The sequence below is a fragment of the Rutilus rutilus genome (assembly GCF_951802725.1).
Source record: "Rutilus rutilus genome assembly, chromosome: 4".
Taxonomy (NCBI): domain Eukaryota; kingdom Metazoa; phylum Chordata; class Actinopteri; order Cypriniformes; family Leuciscidae; genus Rutilus; species Rutilus rutilus.
Genome location: NC_140212.1, coordinates 46790525 through 46804250, shown reverse-complemented (window position 1 = coordinate 46804250; position 13726 = coordinate 46790525). Strand labels below are relative to the sequence as shown.

General features: G+C 38.1%; 1 protein-coding gene across 2 annotated transcripts in view; it reads left to right on the top strand.

Moving 5' to 3' along the window:
- The window catches only part of LOC311289535 (NACHT, LRR and PYD domains-containing protein 3-like), a 128389-nt gene that overhangs the window by 29038 nt on the left and 85625 nt on the right, over nucleotides 1-13726 (top strand). For both annotated transcript variants that reach the window (XM_084407612.1, XM_084407613.1), the window contains exon 6: nucleotides 9750-9923. In XM_084407612.1, the coding sequence (XP_084263738.1) occupies nucleotides 9750-9923 (174 nt within the window). The remainder of the gene's footprint in view (nucleotides 1-9749; nucleotides 9924-13726) is intronic.

Genomic DNA, 13726 nt, shown 5'->3' with positions numbered 1-13726 from the left:
CTACGCAGCCCCGTTCATCATCCGGTTGTGTCCAGCCGAGCCGGCATTTCAGTTCGGGTCCGAATCGCAACTCAAGGAGGATGACTTCAGCGATCTTCCTCCTCTCATCGGCCCAGTTGAACCACAGCCACCAGTCATCTTCACTTCCTCACCCATCCTCCTCCAGAACCATATTGAGCCTTCAAGCGTCTGCCTAGTCGAGCCAGAGCCAGCAAGGGTCTGCCCAGTCGATACTGCTCACAGCGACTGCCCAGCCGAGACTGCTCACAGCGACTGCCCCGCTGAGACTGCTCACAGCGACAGCACGAAGCCCTCTTCGCCGCTGGTTCCGTCCAGCTCAGAGCCCTCTTCATCGCTGGTTCCGTCCAGCTCAGAGCCCTCTTTGCCGCTGGTTCCGCCCAGCTCAAAGCCCTCTTCACAGCTGGTCCTGCCCAGCACAGAGCCCTCATCGCTGCCCAGCTCAAAGCCCTCTTCACAGCTGGTCCTGCCCAGCACAGAGCCCTCATCGCTGCCCAGCTCAGAGCCCTCTTCGCCGCTGGTCCTGTCCAGCTCAGAGCCCTCTTCGCCGCTGGTCCTGTCCAGCTCAGAGCCCTCTTCGCCGCTGGTTCTGTCCAGCTCAGAGCCCTCTTCGCCGCTGGTCCTGTCCAGCTCAGAGCCCTCTTCGCCACTGGTCCTGTCCAGCTCAGAGCCCTCTTCGCCGCTGGTCCTGTCCAGCTCAGAGCCCTCTTCGCCGCTGGTCCTGTCCAGCTCAGAGTCCTCTTCGCCGTTGGTCCTGTCCAGCCCAGAGCCACTTTCGCCCCCTGCCTCATCCAGCCCAGTGTCAAAGCCTGATAATTTCCCCAAGGAATTTTTTTTGGGGGGGCCATAAGTCCTCTCCGCCATGGCCACCCGAAGGGTCATATCCGCCATGGCCACCCGATGGGTCCTCTTCGCCATGGCCACCTCCTCAGCCTTTTTCACCATGGCCACCTCCTCAGCCTTCACCATGGCCACCTCCTCAGCCTGCTTCACCATGGCCACCTCCTCTGCCTTCTTCACCATAGCCACCTCCTCCGCCCGAGGGGTCGTCTCCGCCATGGCCAACCGAAGGGAAGTCTCCGCCATGGCCCCCTGACCAGTCTGCTCCACCATGGCCGTCTGGACCATCCTGGAGTCCGTCCATCTACACCCGGTCCACCTCCCCATCACGGACTCCATGATGCCCACCCCCCCTCCCGTGTTCTGCTGCTTTCGGCGCAGGTTGCGCCTTGCGGGAGGAGGGAGTAATGTCACATCCACTGTCTGTCTTCCTCATCTGTCTTTGCACTACACTCCCCAGAATCCTCCTTGGTGCACACCTGCACTCACTCTCCTCTCTCTCCTCTAAGTAATTATCATCATCACCTGTACCTCGTCTTCTCACCCCTTTATATTCAGCACTCAACCTTCAGTCATCGTCTGGTCTCGTCAATACACGTCAATACACTTCTCTGTCATTGACACACAGACTCACTTCTTGTCATCCGGATACTTGCCTGCTTTCCCGATCTTATTCAGCCTGGTTCATCTGCCATCTGCCATCACCTGCAATAGAGACATTATTATCATTGAGTTAAGTTACCATTGTTTATCAGTTATCTGCATACTCACCATTCTCCACTGGATCCGTTCCATTCTGCAAATAAAGCACTAAAAACTTACCTTCTTGTCTGCTTCCTGTACGAGACCTGACATAGACGTGCTCAAGAAAAAAAAGTTCACCGCGACGGAGAGGCAGAACGCACACCCTGTTTATTTTCTTTATTTTACAAAAGCACAATGTTTTGATTTTTAATGATGATTAATAGATAGCCTACATAAAAAATATTATGTTTGGAGAAACTGCACTTCATATTCTATGGTTGACAGCCTACTGTATGGGCCTATTTTAGTGTGATTTTCCCACAGTGACAACATTATTTGCAGTTAATTTATCAGACACTGATAATTATGTTAATTCTATTTTTAAAATGCAACGTACTGTAATAATCTATAAGCATATTTAACAATCGGTCAAAGACGATTAATTGCAAATTGCAATTTGGTCTGGCCTGTAGATACAGTAGGCTATGTTGTTCCATGCGCCATCTGGTGGATATTCTGTGAATACATTTATTTAAATTCAAAAAAATGTGCTGACAGGATTCAGCAGCATTTGGCATGAATGATATTGCGGGAAAAAGTGTGCATTATTAATGGCCACATCTGTAGGCTAAGTGACGTGTTTTGAGGACACTCGCAGAGACAGGAATTTTGACATATTTTTCCCTGTGTCCATTCAAGCACAAATAGACGTGAATTCATGTATTTCCAGTGCTGGGCTTAGACTTCTGGGGGCCCTAAGCAAAACCTTGTCAGAGGGCCCTGTCAGTGCATCCTTAAAAACAATAAAACCTTCAGTTTCATTCAGTATGCAGGGCTTGACATTAACTTTTTTGCTCACCAGCCACTGTGGCTAGTGGTTTTCCAAAGTTATGTCTTTGTGTGTGCACTTTGGGTATTCATCCAGAGCAAATGAAACGAGTGAGTGAAGGGAGGCGGGTTTGTGTGTCAACTTACTGTCGAAGAGATTAGAGAGCGAGAAGGCGTGGCTGGTCTTGTGTATCCTGCGGAAGAGTTTCAGATATTTCAGTATCGATACGTATCGAAAAATCTATATTTTTGACAGCCCTAGATTGCAATTAGTTTTTTTTTTTTTTTTTGATGCCTCTTTAAAAGACTACAATTGAAAAATGTAGGCTATAATATATAAGATTCAACCCCCCCAAAGTAGCAAGTCCGAGTGACTGCTGATATCCACGTTATGTGTATGACAGTCATGTTACATGATTTGACTGATTTGGATGTTACGTAGGAAGGGCGACAGTGCACTGCTTTAAAGGAAATGGTGTTTTCATAATCGAAGTTCGAAGACAAAATCAAAGATGAAAATTCTATTAATCGTGGAGCCCTAGTGTTACGTCCCAGGGTCTTTAATATAATCTGTTGTGAGAAATTGCTTGTGTTGTGCTCTGTTTCTCTCCCTCACTCTCTCTCACTCAGGTTAATTACCATCAGCTGCAACTCGTGAGCATGCCTGAGTCTGAGCAGAGGAGTATAAATGCAGCACTCAGAGGAGTCTGTGCTGAGGAACACTTCTCCCCCAGCCTCAGGCTGAGATTGTGTATTTTGTGAGAACTGTGCTTATCCTTGAGTTAGGAGTGGACCTATACTCATTTGTTGAGTGCTAAGAAGTGATTGAGAAGTGCTAAGAAGTTTGCTTTCTAGTGTTGATTTCTCTACCTGTGGGTAATTAAAAGGTATTGTATAAAAATCTTATTAGCTTTGCTCATTTTGGATTATCTGGGAAATGTAGTTGAAGTTGTGTTTGCTTTCACTCTGGGACTGAGGCTGAAGTGTGTTCTCCACGTAATTTTACGTCTTTTCGTTACCTTTCTTTATCATATCTTTTTTCGGTAACCCTTTCTTTTACAGTCCCCTAATTACTAGGTATTTACCTGGTAAATATATGGTAAGTTATAGTTGGTTATTGGTAATTACTACAGGTAACAAGTATGTAAATGCAGAGAAACTACAAACTAATTACTAGGTATTTACCTGGTAAATATATGGTAAGTTATAGTTGGTTATTGGTAATTACCACAGGTAACAAGTATGTAAATGCAGAGAAACTACTAAGTATTTACCTGGTAAGCATATGGTAAATTATAGTATTTTAGTGTGTAATTACTTAAGGTGATTAGTATGCAATTACAGAGAAACTACCAGGGAAAAAAACACCACTGTTAAATATCAACTCAACAAAGTACTGTGTACTTGTTACCTGTTTAGGCTGGTAATAACTCCGATTTAATTGTGTACTTCCTCAGAATGTAGGCAGACTATTTTTAGAAACACCTCCAGTATTACCCATCAATTCAAGTTAGGTTTGTAGTTATTCTAGGGTTATGTTGGTAACAGTCCATGTTTATTTATTACTATCTTGAAATTAAGACGGTACTTTCCAATAAATTACCTTGTCTTATATAGTTGTTGTTCATTGCATACACCCATTTATAGAGGGTTTATCAAATAATTTACCTTACACTTACCTGGTAACTACCCCGCAGGAACAGTTTTCCCTAATGTCATGGCACATCTTAAATACTGGGTATGTTCTTGCAAATGTTTTTACAATTTACTCAGTAAGTAAAGTGAAACTGTACTGTAAAATGAAGCCTTGTTTATTTCCATGGTATTACCGGAATTGTACCATATAACTTGATCATTCCCTTTTCCATATAGTCAAACATTTTTACCTCATATGTCCTGCAACGTTACCAAGGAAAACATGACAATTTACTCAGTAAGTAAAGTGAAACTGTACTGTAAAATGAAGCCTTGTTTATTTCCATGGTATTACCGGAATTGTACCATATCATTCCCTTTTCCATAGTCACATTTTTATTTATTTGTGTTCCTAGTATGTCCTGCAACGTTACCAAGGAAAACATGACAATTTACTCAGTAAGTAAAGTGAAACTGTACTGTAAAAGGAAGCCTTTTTATTTCCATGGAATTACTGGGATCTTACCCTATAATCTGTTATAGCTACGTAACTGTAGCTATTACAGATTATAGGGTAAGATCCCAGTAATTCCATGAAAAAAAAAAAGGTTTCCTTTTACAGTAACGTTCCAGTTTCACTTTACTTACTGAGAATGTTCAACGTGATCTCATGAGAATACGTGTGTATTTTTACGTAAAGTGTAATTCTACCATACGTACATTTACTTACGTTTTATACACACAGAAACGTATAGTATTTACAGCACTAAAACGTAAAATGTTTGCATAACAGCACAAAAACATAAATTATTTACGTATGAACAACTCTATACCGACGTACATATTTGTACGCATTCTTATTTATGCATATTAAAATCGTGGCATTAATGTTTTGACTCTATTGCATTCAAATGTTTAATCAATTACGTTTTCAGTCGCATTTATGCAGTTTACTCAAGAAATAGACTAATAACATTTCGCTCTGTTCGTGCCTTCTGCTGCAAACTCGTTTCGGAGGATTAGCATGCAGTTAAACAATACACTTTAAAACCTTAAAAGTACCTTATTTAATCGTTTAACCATTTTAATATTTAGTTTATTTACAGTGAGACACAAAATGCGTTTTCTCCAATAGAACAATAATACACCAAAACCCAACATAAATTCACAAAAGACATAAATTTTATTATAGCCTACTTGATATAATCCAAATCTTTAGAATCCATACGTTTGCAAGAAAGAGATCCAAATTCAGCCTTTTATCCAGTGAGTGATCTTCATCTCCATTCCACAGGCTTTAACAACAGCGCAGTCTGTAACTGTCAAATCCCGCGGACCCGCGCTCGTGATGATGAATTCAAATTCAAAAATTGCGCCCTCAAGAAGCGTTACGACATGTTTTACGGTAGTGATATCAAACGCTCATTGGCTCTCGCCAGTTGGTCTATGTTCGTCACAGATTGCGACATGCCGTATTTCAGTCGGTAAACTATATTTGAAATCGAGAAGCGCGCGCGCCTTCACACAGAGCGAAGCCGGATTAACATTTTCATGGATTAATAACTTAAATTCTGCTCTGTACCTCATTCAAAACTATTATATACTGAAAGAGAGGACTGTGACTGCAACACATCGTCATGTGAACGACTTTTGGTTACGGTTTTGACATTTTCACAATAAATAAATTATTGTGATTACACGTATGTTGTTTTTCTTCATAACTGTAGCCTATGTAGTTTTCTATCTTTGAAAATTACGTGTTAATACTACGTATTAACAATGAGACCAGGCTGGAATGTTTTAGTTAAGTTGCAGAACACACGGTAAAAGTTTGTGATTTCAAAAATGTTTAAGCAGTAGCAAAGGATGTGGTAAGAGTCTGGTAATACCATGGAAATAAACAAGGCTTCCTTTTACAGTACAGTTTCACTTTACTTACTGAGTAAATTGTCATGTTTTCCTTGGTAACGTTGCAGGACAAATGAGGTAAAAAATTGTGACTATATGGAAAAGGGAATGATCAAGTTATATGGTACAATTCCGGTAATACCATGGAAATAAACAAGGCTTCCTTTTACAGTAAAGTTTCACTTTACTTACTGAGTAAATTGTCATGTTTTCCTTGGTAACGTTTCAGGACAAATGAGGTAAAAAATTGTGACTATATGGAAAAGGGAATGATCAAGTTATATGGTACAATTCCGGTAATACCATGGAAATAAACAAGGCTTCATTTTACAGTACAGTTTCACTTTACTTACTGAGTAAATTGTCATGTTTTCCTTGGTAACGTTGCAGGACAAATGAGGTAAAAAATTGTGACTATATGGAAAAGGGAATGATCAAGTTACATGGTACAATTCCGATAATACCATGGAAATAAACAAGGCTTCATTTTACAGTACAGTTTCACTTTACTTACTGAGTAAATTGTCATGTTTTCCTTGGTAACGTTGCAGGACATATGAGGTAAAAAATTGTGACTATATGGAAAAGGGAATGATCAAGTTATATGGTACAATTCCGGTAATACCATGGAAATAAACAAGGCTTCATTTTACAGTACAGTTACACTTTACTTACTGAGTAAATTGTAAAAACATCTGCAAGAACATACCCAGTATTTAAGATGTGCCATGACATTAGGGAAAACTGTTCCTGCGGGGTAGTTACCAGGTAAGTGTAAGGTAAATTATTTGACAAACCCTCTATAAATGGGTGTAGCAATGAAGAACAACAACTATGTAAGACAAGGTAATTTATTGGAAACTACGTCTTAATTTCAAGATAGTAATAAATAAACATGGACTGTTACCAACATAACCCTAGGATAACTACAAACCTAACTTGAATTGATGGGTAATACTGGAGGTGTTTCTAAAAATAGTCTGCCTACATTCTGAGGAAGTACACAATTAAATCGGAGTTATTACCACCCTAAACAGGTAACAAGTACACAGTACTTTGTTGAGTTGATATTTAACAGTGGTGTTTTTTTCCCTGGTAGTTTCTCTGTAATTGCATACTAATCACCTTAAGTAATTACACACTAAAATACTATAATTTACCATATGCTTACCAGGTAAATACTTAGTAGTTTCTCTGCATTTACATACTTGTTACCTGTGGTAATTACCAATAACCAACTAAAACTTACCATATATTTACCAGGTAAATACCTAGTAATTAGTTTGTAGTTTCTCTGCATTTACATACTTGTTACCTGTGGTAATTACCAATAACCAACTATAACTTACCATATATTTACCAGGTAAATACCTAGTAATTAGGGGACTGTAAAAGAAAGGGTTGCCCTTTTTTCTTTGTTACTTTCCCTCCTGACCCCTAAACTGGGAGAAGAACGTAACACCTAGACATGAAATCATCTTTGAGAGCAAGGGGGCCACTGGTGGTTCGGGCAACTTGTGTACTTTGCATATAGGGAGGACCGGCTCTGGATATGTCATTGTCATGGTTAAAAATTAAAATCCCCCTGGTTAGTGGATGTTTAATCATCCTCTGGCGAGATGTTGAGAGATTTAACCCTTTAGGCGCCAAGGTTTTTTTGAAAAAATAATGGATTTTGACATCACAATTTCAAAAGCTTGTGGCTTGAAAGGGCCAAAAGATAGATATCTACTATAAATTACAAATGTTGGGGATGACTGAAAGTTTATGTGGGGTGTAAATATACTCTATTTGCATATTATGACGTCGGCGGCCCTCTTGAATTTCATAATATTCAGGAAATAGTGTATATATTAAACTGATGTTTGAACTTATTTGCATGTTTTATTTTTATTTTTATTATCCTCATTCCAAATGATGAGAAACGAGGAAACCAACAATAACAGGAGAAAGTACTAAATTATTACTATACTATATAGTAGTAAAACGCATGTGAACAGTAGCCTACTTTTTGATCAGTTCATCAGTAATATTCAGGAAATAGTAGATATTGAATTGATGTTGGAATTTATTTACATGCTTTTTTTTTGTCTTTTTTATCCTCATTCCAAATGATCGGAAAAGAGGAAACCAACAATAAAATAGGAGAAAGAACTAAATTATTACTATATTACAATACTTTAGTAGTAAAACACATGTGAACAGTAGCCTACTTTTTGATCAGTTCATCTATTTCTTCTACCCCTGCTGCCTTTACCTCTAGCAACAGCTCTCTCCTATGTACACTAAGACCACGTCCACCCCTGCCACCCCCATGCCTGTTGGGCAAATGGTCAAAATGATCTGTTTGTGCTTCGTGAACACTCGCACCATTGCGCGTCAAAGTTGTACCGGGAGAGGCGCGGGCGGCACCATTGCACGGCAAAGATGTACCGGGAGAAGCACGCGCGGAAAAGCGTGGGCGGCACCATTGCGCGGCAAAGATGTACCAGGAGAAGCGCGATCATTAGACGGCGAATCGGCGAATAACATTTGCAACACATCCTCACGGTACAAGTTTTTATTAGCCATTTGACGATTTTCTCTCACAAATCTCACAATTTACTCAGACGCTCTGAACTGAACTGCTATCGCATCAATGACACGATTGCTCACTTGCTCTGTGTCAGCAGCTCTGTTTCCTCCAACACTTTGAATAGGTACATGACGTCATTTTGGTCTTGAATCAAAGTATTACATGTCTGCCATCTAGTGGTAGGGAATACAAATGAGATATTACACCATATTAGGATCTACAGCCTGTTTTATTAAGTATGACGTCGCAATTTTGCGACTTTGGCGCTTAGAGGGTTAATGTCTTATTTTATATTTAGTTGATTTCATCTTAGGCTGTGTAGCTGTAAGTCAGTTGTAGTTTGGTCATATCAAGGTAACTTTATTTATATAGCACATTTCATACACAATGGTAATTCAAAGTGCTTTAAATAGAACAATTAAAATAATCAAAAGAAATAAGAATAATTAAAACAGTTTAGAATAAAAAATAAAATGCAGTACAGTACAAACAGTCAGACGAACAGTGGCACAGTGCTCATTCATTAAATGAACAGCTAAACAGAAGTGTTTTGAGTCTGGATTTGAATGTGACTACAGTAGGAGCACATCTGATCTCTTCTGGAAGCTGGTTCCAGCATAATAGCTAAAAGCAGACTCACCATGCTGAGAGTGAACCCTTGGTGTTTCTAGCTGATGTGATCCTAATGATTTGAGTGATCTGTTGGGTTTATATTCAGTGTTTATATTCATATCTGCAATGTATTGAGGTCCTAGGCCATTGAGTGATATATATACCAGTAATAATACTTTAAAATCAATCCTAAATGGAGCCAGTGTAAAGACCTGAGGACTGGTGTGATGTGCTCATATGTTGTGGTTCTGCTCCGCGTTCTGTATGAGCTGCAACTGTCTTATGGTCTTTTTGGGAAGGCCAGTGAGGAGTCCATTACAATAATCCACCCTGCTGGTGATGAAAGCATGAAAAAGTGTCTCTAAACCAAGGGTCAAGATCCACTTTCCTGCAGAGTTTAACTCCAACCCTGATCAGACTCTTTCTAGCAATCCAGATGACCTTGGTTAGCTTGTTCAGGTGTATTTGATAAGGGTTTGAGCTAAACTCTGCCAGAAAGTGGATCTCAAGGGCCTGGGTTGAGAACCCTTGTTATAAACCCGACATGAATAACATGTTAATATTGCTGTTTGTTTTGTTCTCCACACAGATTACATGGCTGTTATCTCACTGTTCAAACTTGTGAGAGTTTGTCTTCAGTTCTTCAATCCTCAAACACCGCCCTGAGGGAGCTGGACCTGAGTAGCAATGACCTGCAGAATTCAGGAGTGAAGCTTCTTTCTGTTGGACTGAAGAGTCCAAACTGTCACCTGCAGACACTGAGGTCTGAATTCAAATACTTATATTTGATTTTATTTTGCATTAATTATGTAAAAATCACTCCGCTAAGATTTATTCTGTATGCAATTACATTGTGCTTTTCTTGTTCAGATGTCCCATGTTTAATTTCACTGCTCATTCTTGTGAGAGTTTGTCTTCAGTTACAACAGAGAGTATAATGTGGATAAAGGATAATTAATTTGTTACATTTATATAACACTTTTCTGGGTACAGTCTATGAAGCAATGTATCTAATTAGTGAAATATTTAACAAAATATAGTAACGCCTATCCCTAGAGCGCATCCCTTTTTCACAGACATCAGTGGAAAGTTTGTAGTTTGGTCGAATATATAAATGGCAAAGAAAGTTAAACGAAGCATGTATTACTAACATTAACTGACGAGAGAGAGAGAGAGAGAGAGAGAGAGAGAGCACTTCTGTTGTATGCTCTTGGTTGCTGATTGTTCACTCAGAACACGTTTCATTTGGATAAAAACTAAATTGTATTTGTAAGTAAAACATGAACTGTTACTTGATTTATGTATAACGAGTGGTTCCCTACATTATTACAGGACATTTGCAGGTCAAGGAATTTAATGAACGCAAACATCCAAAGCGCACCCTGAAAGTGCCTCAGACAGTGTGTGAATTGAATTGAATTCTCTTTCATGTCTTGCGCTTGAATGGACAAATTCACATAAAATTCTGTAAAACATCCATCTTAGCAAGCATCCTGGTAAACATAGTTGGTTATATCTTAATATGCGTAATAAAAGAAAACGCATATACAGTACAGCAGGCTATATTGGATGTGCATTCAGTCTGCAGCGGCATAATAAAAGCCTAATGTTTCTGATTGTTAATCAAACTACAAACACAAAGTAATCACTCCCTGCTATTGACTAAATAACTTTTTAACTTTATAAAATATTAATTGATATTTAATTTATACAGTGATGAATATGCAGTATTATTTCACATTTGATTACTTTAATCAAATTATATACCTGAAAACTATTGTTAGACCTACCTGAAAAACCCCAAAACAACGGTTTATTTAATTTGTTGCCTTTCTTTGTTCTATTGTATATGTTCCGCCCTTCTGCGTTTAGTTCGTTTCCTAGTCGGACCCGTTTTAGTGACGGACTTAGTGTTCGAGCCGAGCAACAGCGCTGAAATCACCCACGAGTCTGCATCATTACAGAGTTTGGTCAAATCTTTGTCTGTAAGTAATTTTTTGTCAGAATTGTGGTTTCTGTATTGATGTATATGTTTACATTAAGTAATGTGTGTTATTACGTTCGTGACTATCAGTTTCATCGCATATGCTCTAGATTGAAGCCTTTTGTTTTCTGACTCACTGATTAATCTGCTCAGCAACGAGCCTCGGCACTTCGCCTCAGATTAATTAGTTGATTTATTTACATCTGTTGATTCATATAGATTATACATGTAACAGTCTAGCAGATAGTTTGGTGTTACTGAGGATGTTTGTTTAATCTCTATGCAGTAAGAACATCTGTAGTTTATTGTGTAAAGTGTTGACACAGAGAATAGCCTACTGTTTAACCATATTGAGTTACTGGGTAACTTTATATTTGATTGTGTAAAAAAGACAACAGATGTTACACTTCTGTAATGTTTATTTTCTGTTTACTCTTTCAGTCTTACAGACTTAACCCTCTGGGGTCTATTTTTTTAGCACAAACAGGGCTACCATAATATGTGAACAACATGTATGTACATGTTTGTATTTTTGAGAGAATAATGTTTATGCATGGTTATTGACAAAACTAAAAACTAAAGTTTCTGAAATAAGGCCACAAAACACATACTAAATATGTGTCAATAAGACTTTTGACTAATGGATGACGTCAATAATAAAACACAATAAAAATTATTTAAAGAAAAGGCTTATATTTACCTTTTAAAATTTGTTTACATCTACCTTGTAAATATATTTTTTTATTAAAAAGGTTACAGTTACAACAACAATTCAAGTGTAATCTTTCTTTGTAAAAACTAAAGTATACATTTTATCATACATATTTCAAAGTTAAGGATTCATTACTTTGAACATAGCCTACATCGACAAAACATACTAGATTTAACATATTAGCAAAAATTGGCAAACAAAAGCTTATTTGAGGTGGCAGATATTTTACAGTAAAAATGTGTAATCTATCCAAAACTAGTCAACGAAATGTTGTCTTTCATATGTCTCTAACATAGGTCTTTCGTTTTTATTATAAGCAATATAAATGTTAATTTGCAGTTTAATACGTTGCTTATACAAATACATTTTATTTCAACATATTTCAGTCGATTTTTACTCATCTCAGTATAGCAATACAGTTTGCTAAAAGCAGATCATTCATTCACACACAGAAACACGATTCAAATTTAAACTGTCTTTTTACGAGTTGTGGTAAACAGCCACATCTCTGCCGTTCATTAATTCACACACAGAAACGCGATTCATTTGAGAATGAAAAAAACTTACTACAGTATTCCATCCGTTGCTCCTCGAAATACCAGCACTTCTGAGGTACATTTTCCATTATTATTATTATTATTACGATAGTATTATTCCTCACAGCGCTGCGAGACAGTGTAAACAAGTACAATGATCTTACTTGATGTGTTTTCTCGAGCTGATATGGGAGTGTTCACAGTTTGCATGGATTGCCTCATTCATTTGCGTTTGAATAGCGCGTGCTCTCCGTGGGTGGGGTCAGATTAAAACATAATGAGCTGAGATGAGAACGACCGACATCTCTCTCTTTTCATAAAAATTACATGAACAGAGAATATTTGTTTTTTATAAAAAATACTTCATTTAAAAGAAGATAATTCAAGCTTCATGCCTGTTTGTCTGTATGCCTGTTTGACTGAGTATTCGCTGAGTTATGGTTCATTTTCAGACACGTTTCAGAATTGACTTAACTGACAGAGAGAAGGCAGAACTTGAATCATGTTTATTTTTCTTTATTTGGCAAAAAGCAAAACAATTTGCTTTTATTGTGAGTATACACAAAAATAATACACACTTAACACAACAGGATCGATCGATGTATGAAACTTGTTTGTAAAATCAAAGTCAACAGAGTATTTCGGGTCTCAATTCAACTGATAAGGAAAAAAGCGAACAGATCACGCCGGCGTGATTGCTGACCTCAGAGGGTTAAATGGGGGAAAAAAACTTGAGAAATAAAACTGAGGAAGAAAAGAGAACAAAAGATAAAACATCAATCCTCAACAAGACTTCTGGAGTTTCTCTTCATTGCTGTTAACTATCTGTCTAGCTGTACAAATCAGACGTCGTACATGCGAGGGCAGAATAGTACATATTTGTGCAATTTTTAATTTGATTATTTGTTCTTATTTTATTACGAACTTCTTGTCTTTAATAATGTTTTAAATCTACATTATTTGGCTAGTAGTTTTTGATTTGGTATCAAAATTGGAATAGAGAATTGTGATATGTCACTAGTATCTAAAAATTCTAACCACTGACCCAATCCTCAGCACTGAGCCCTGCTGGAGCGGCTCTAAATATGTGCTGTGCTATTAAATGAAAGATAAAATATGATAGAGCAATAGAAAGAACAGTGAGGGTAACAGAAGCTCATACAATACATTTTAACATGCTTAAAAATGAAAATAACTGAAGGAAATATATATTTACTAAACAAATTAAGCCAACTAATTTGATTAATATTCTTTTGGTTTCTCTACCCAATATATTAAAAAGTTACAAATGTAGTGAAAATACAGGCAAGAACCAAATCAAAAGTATCAGTATC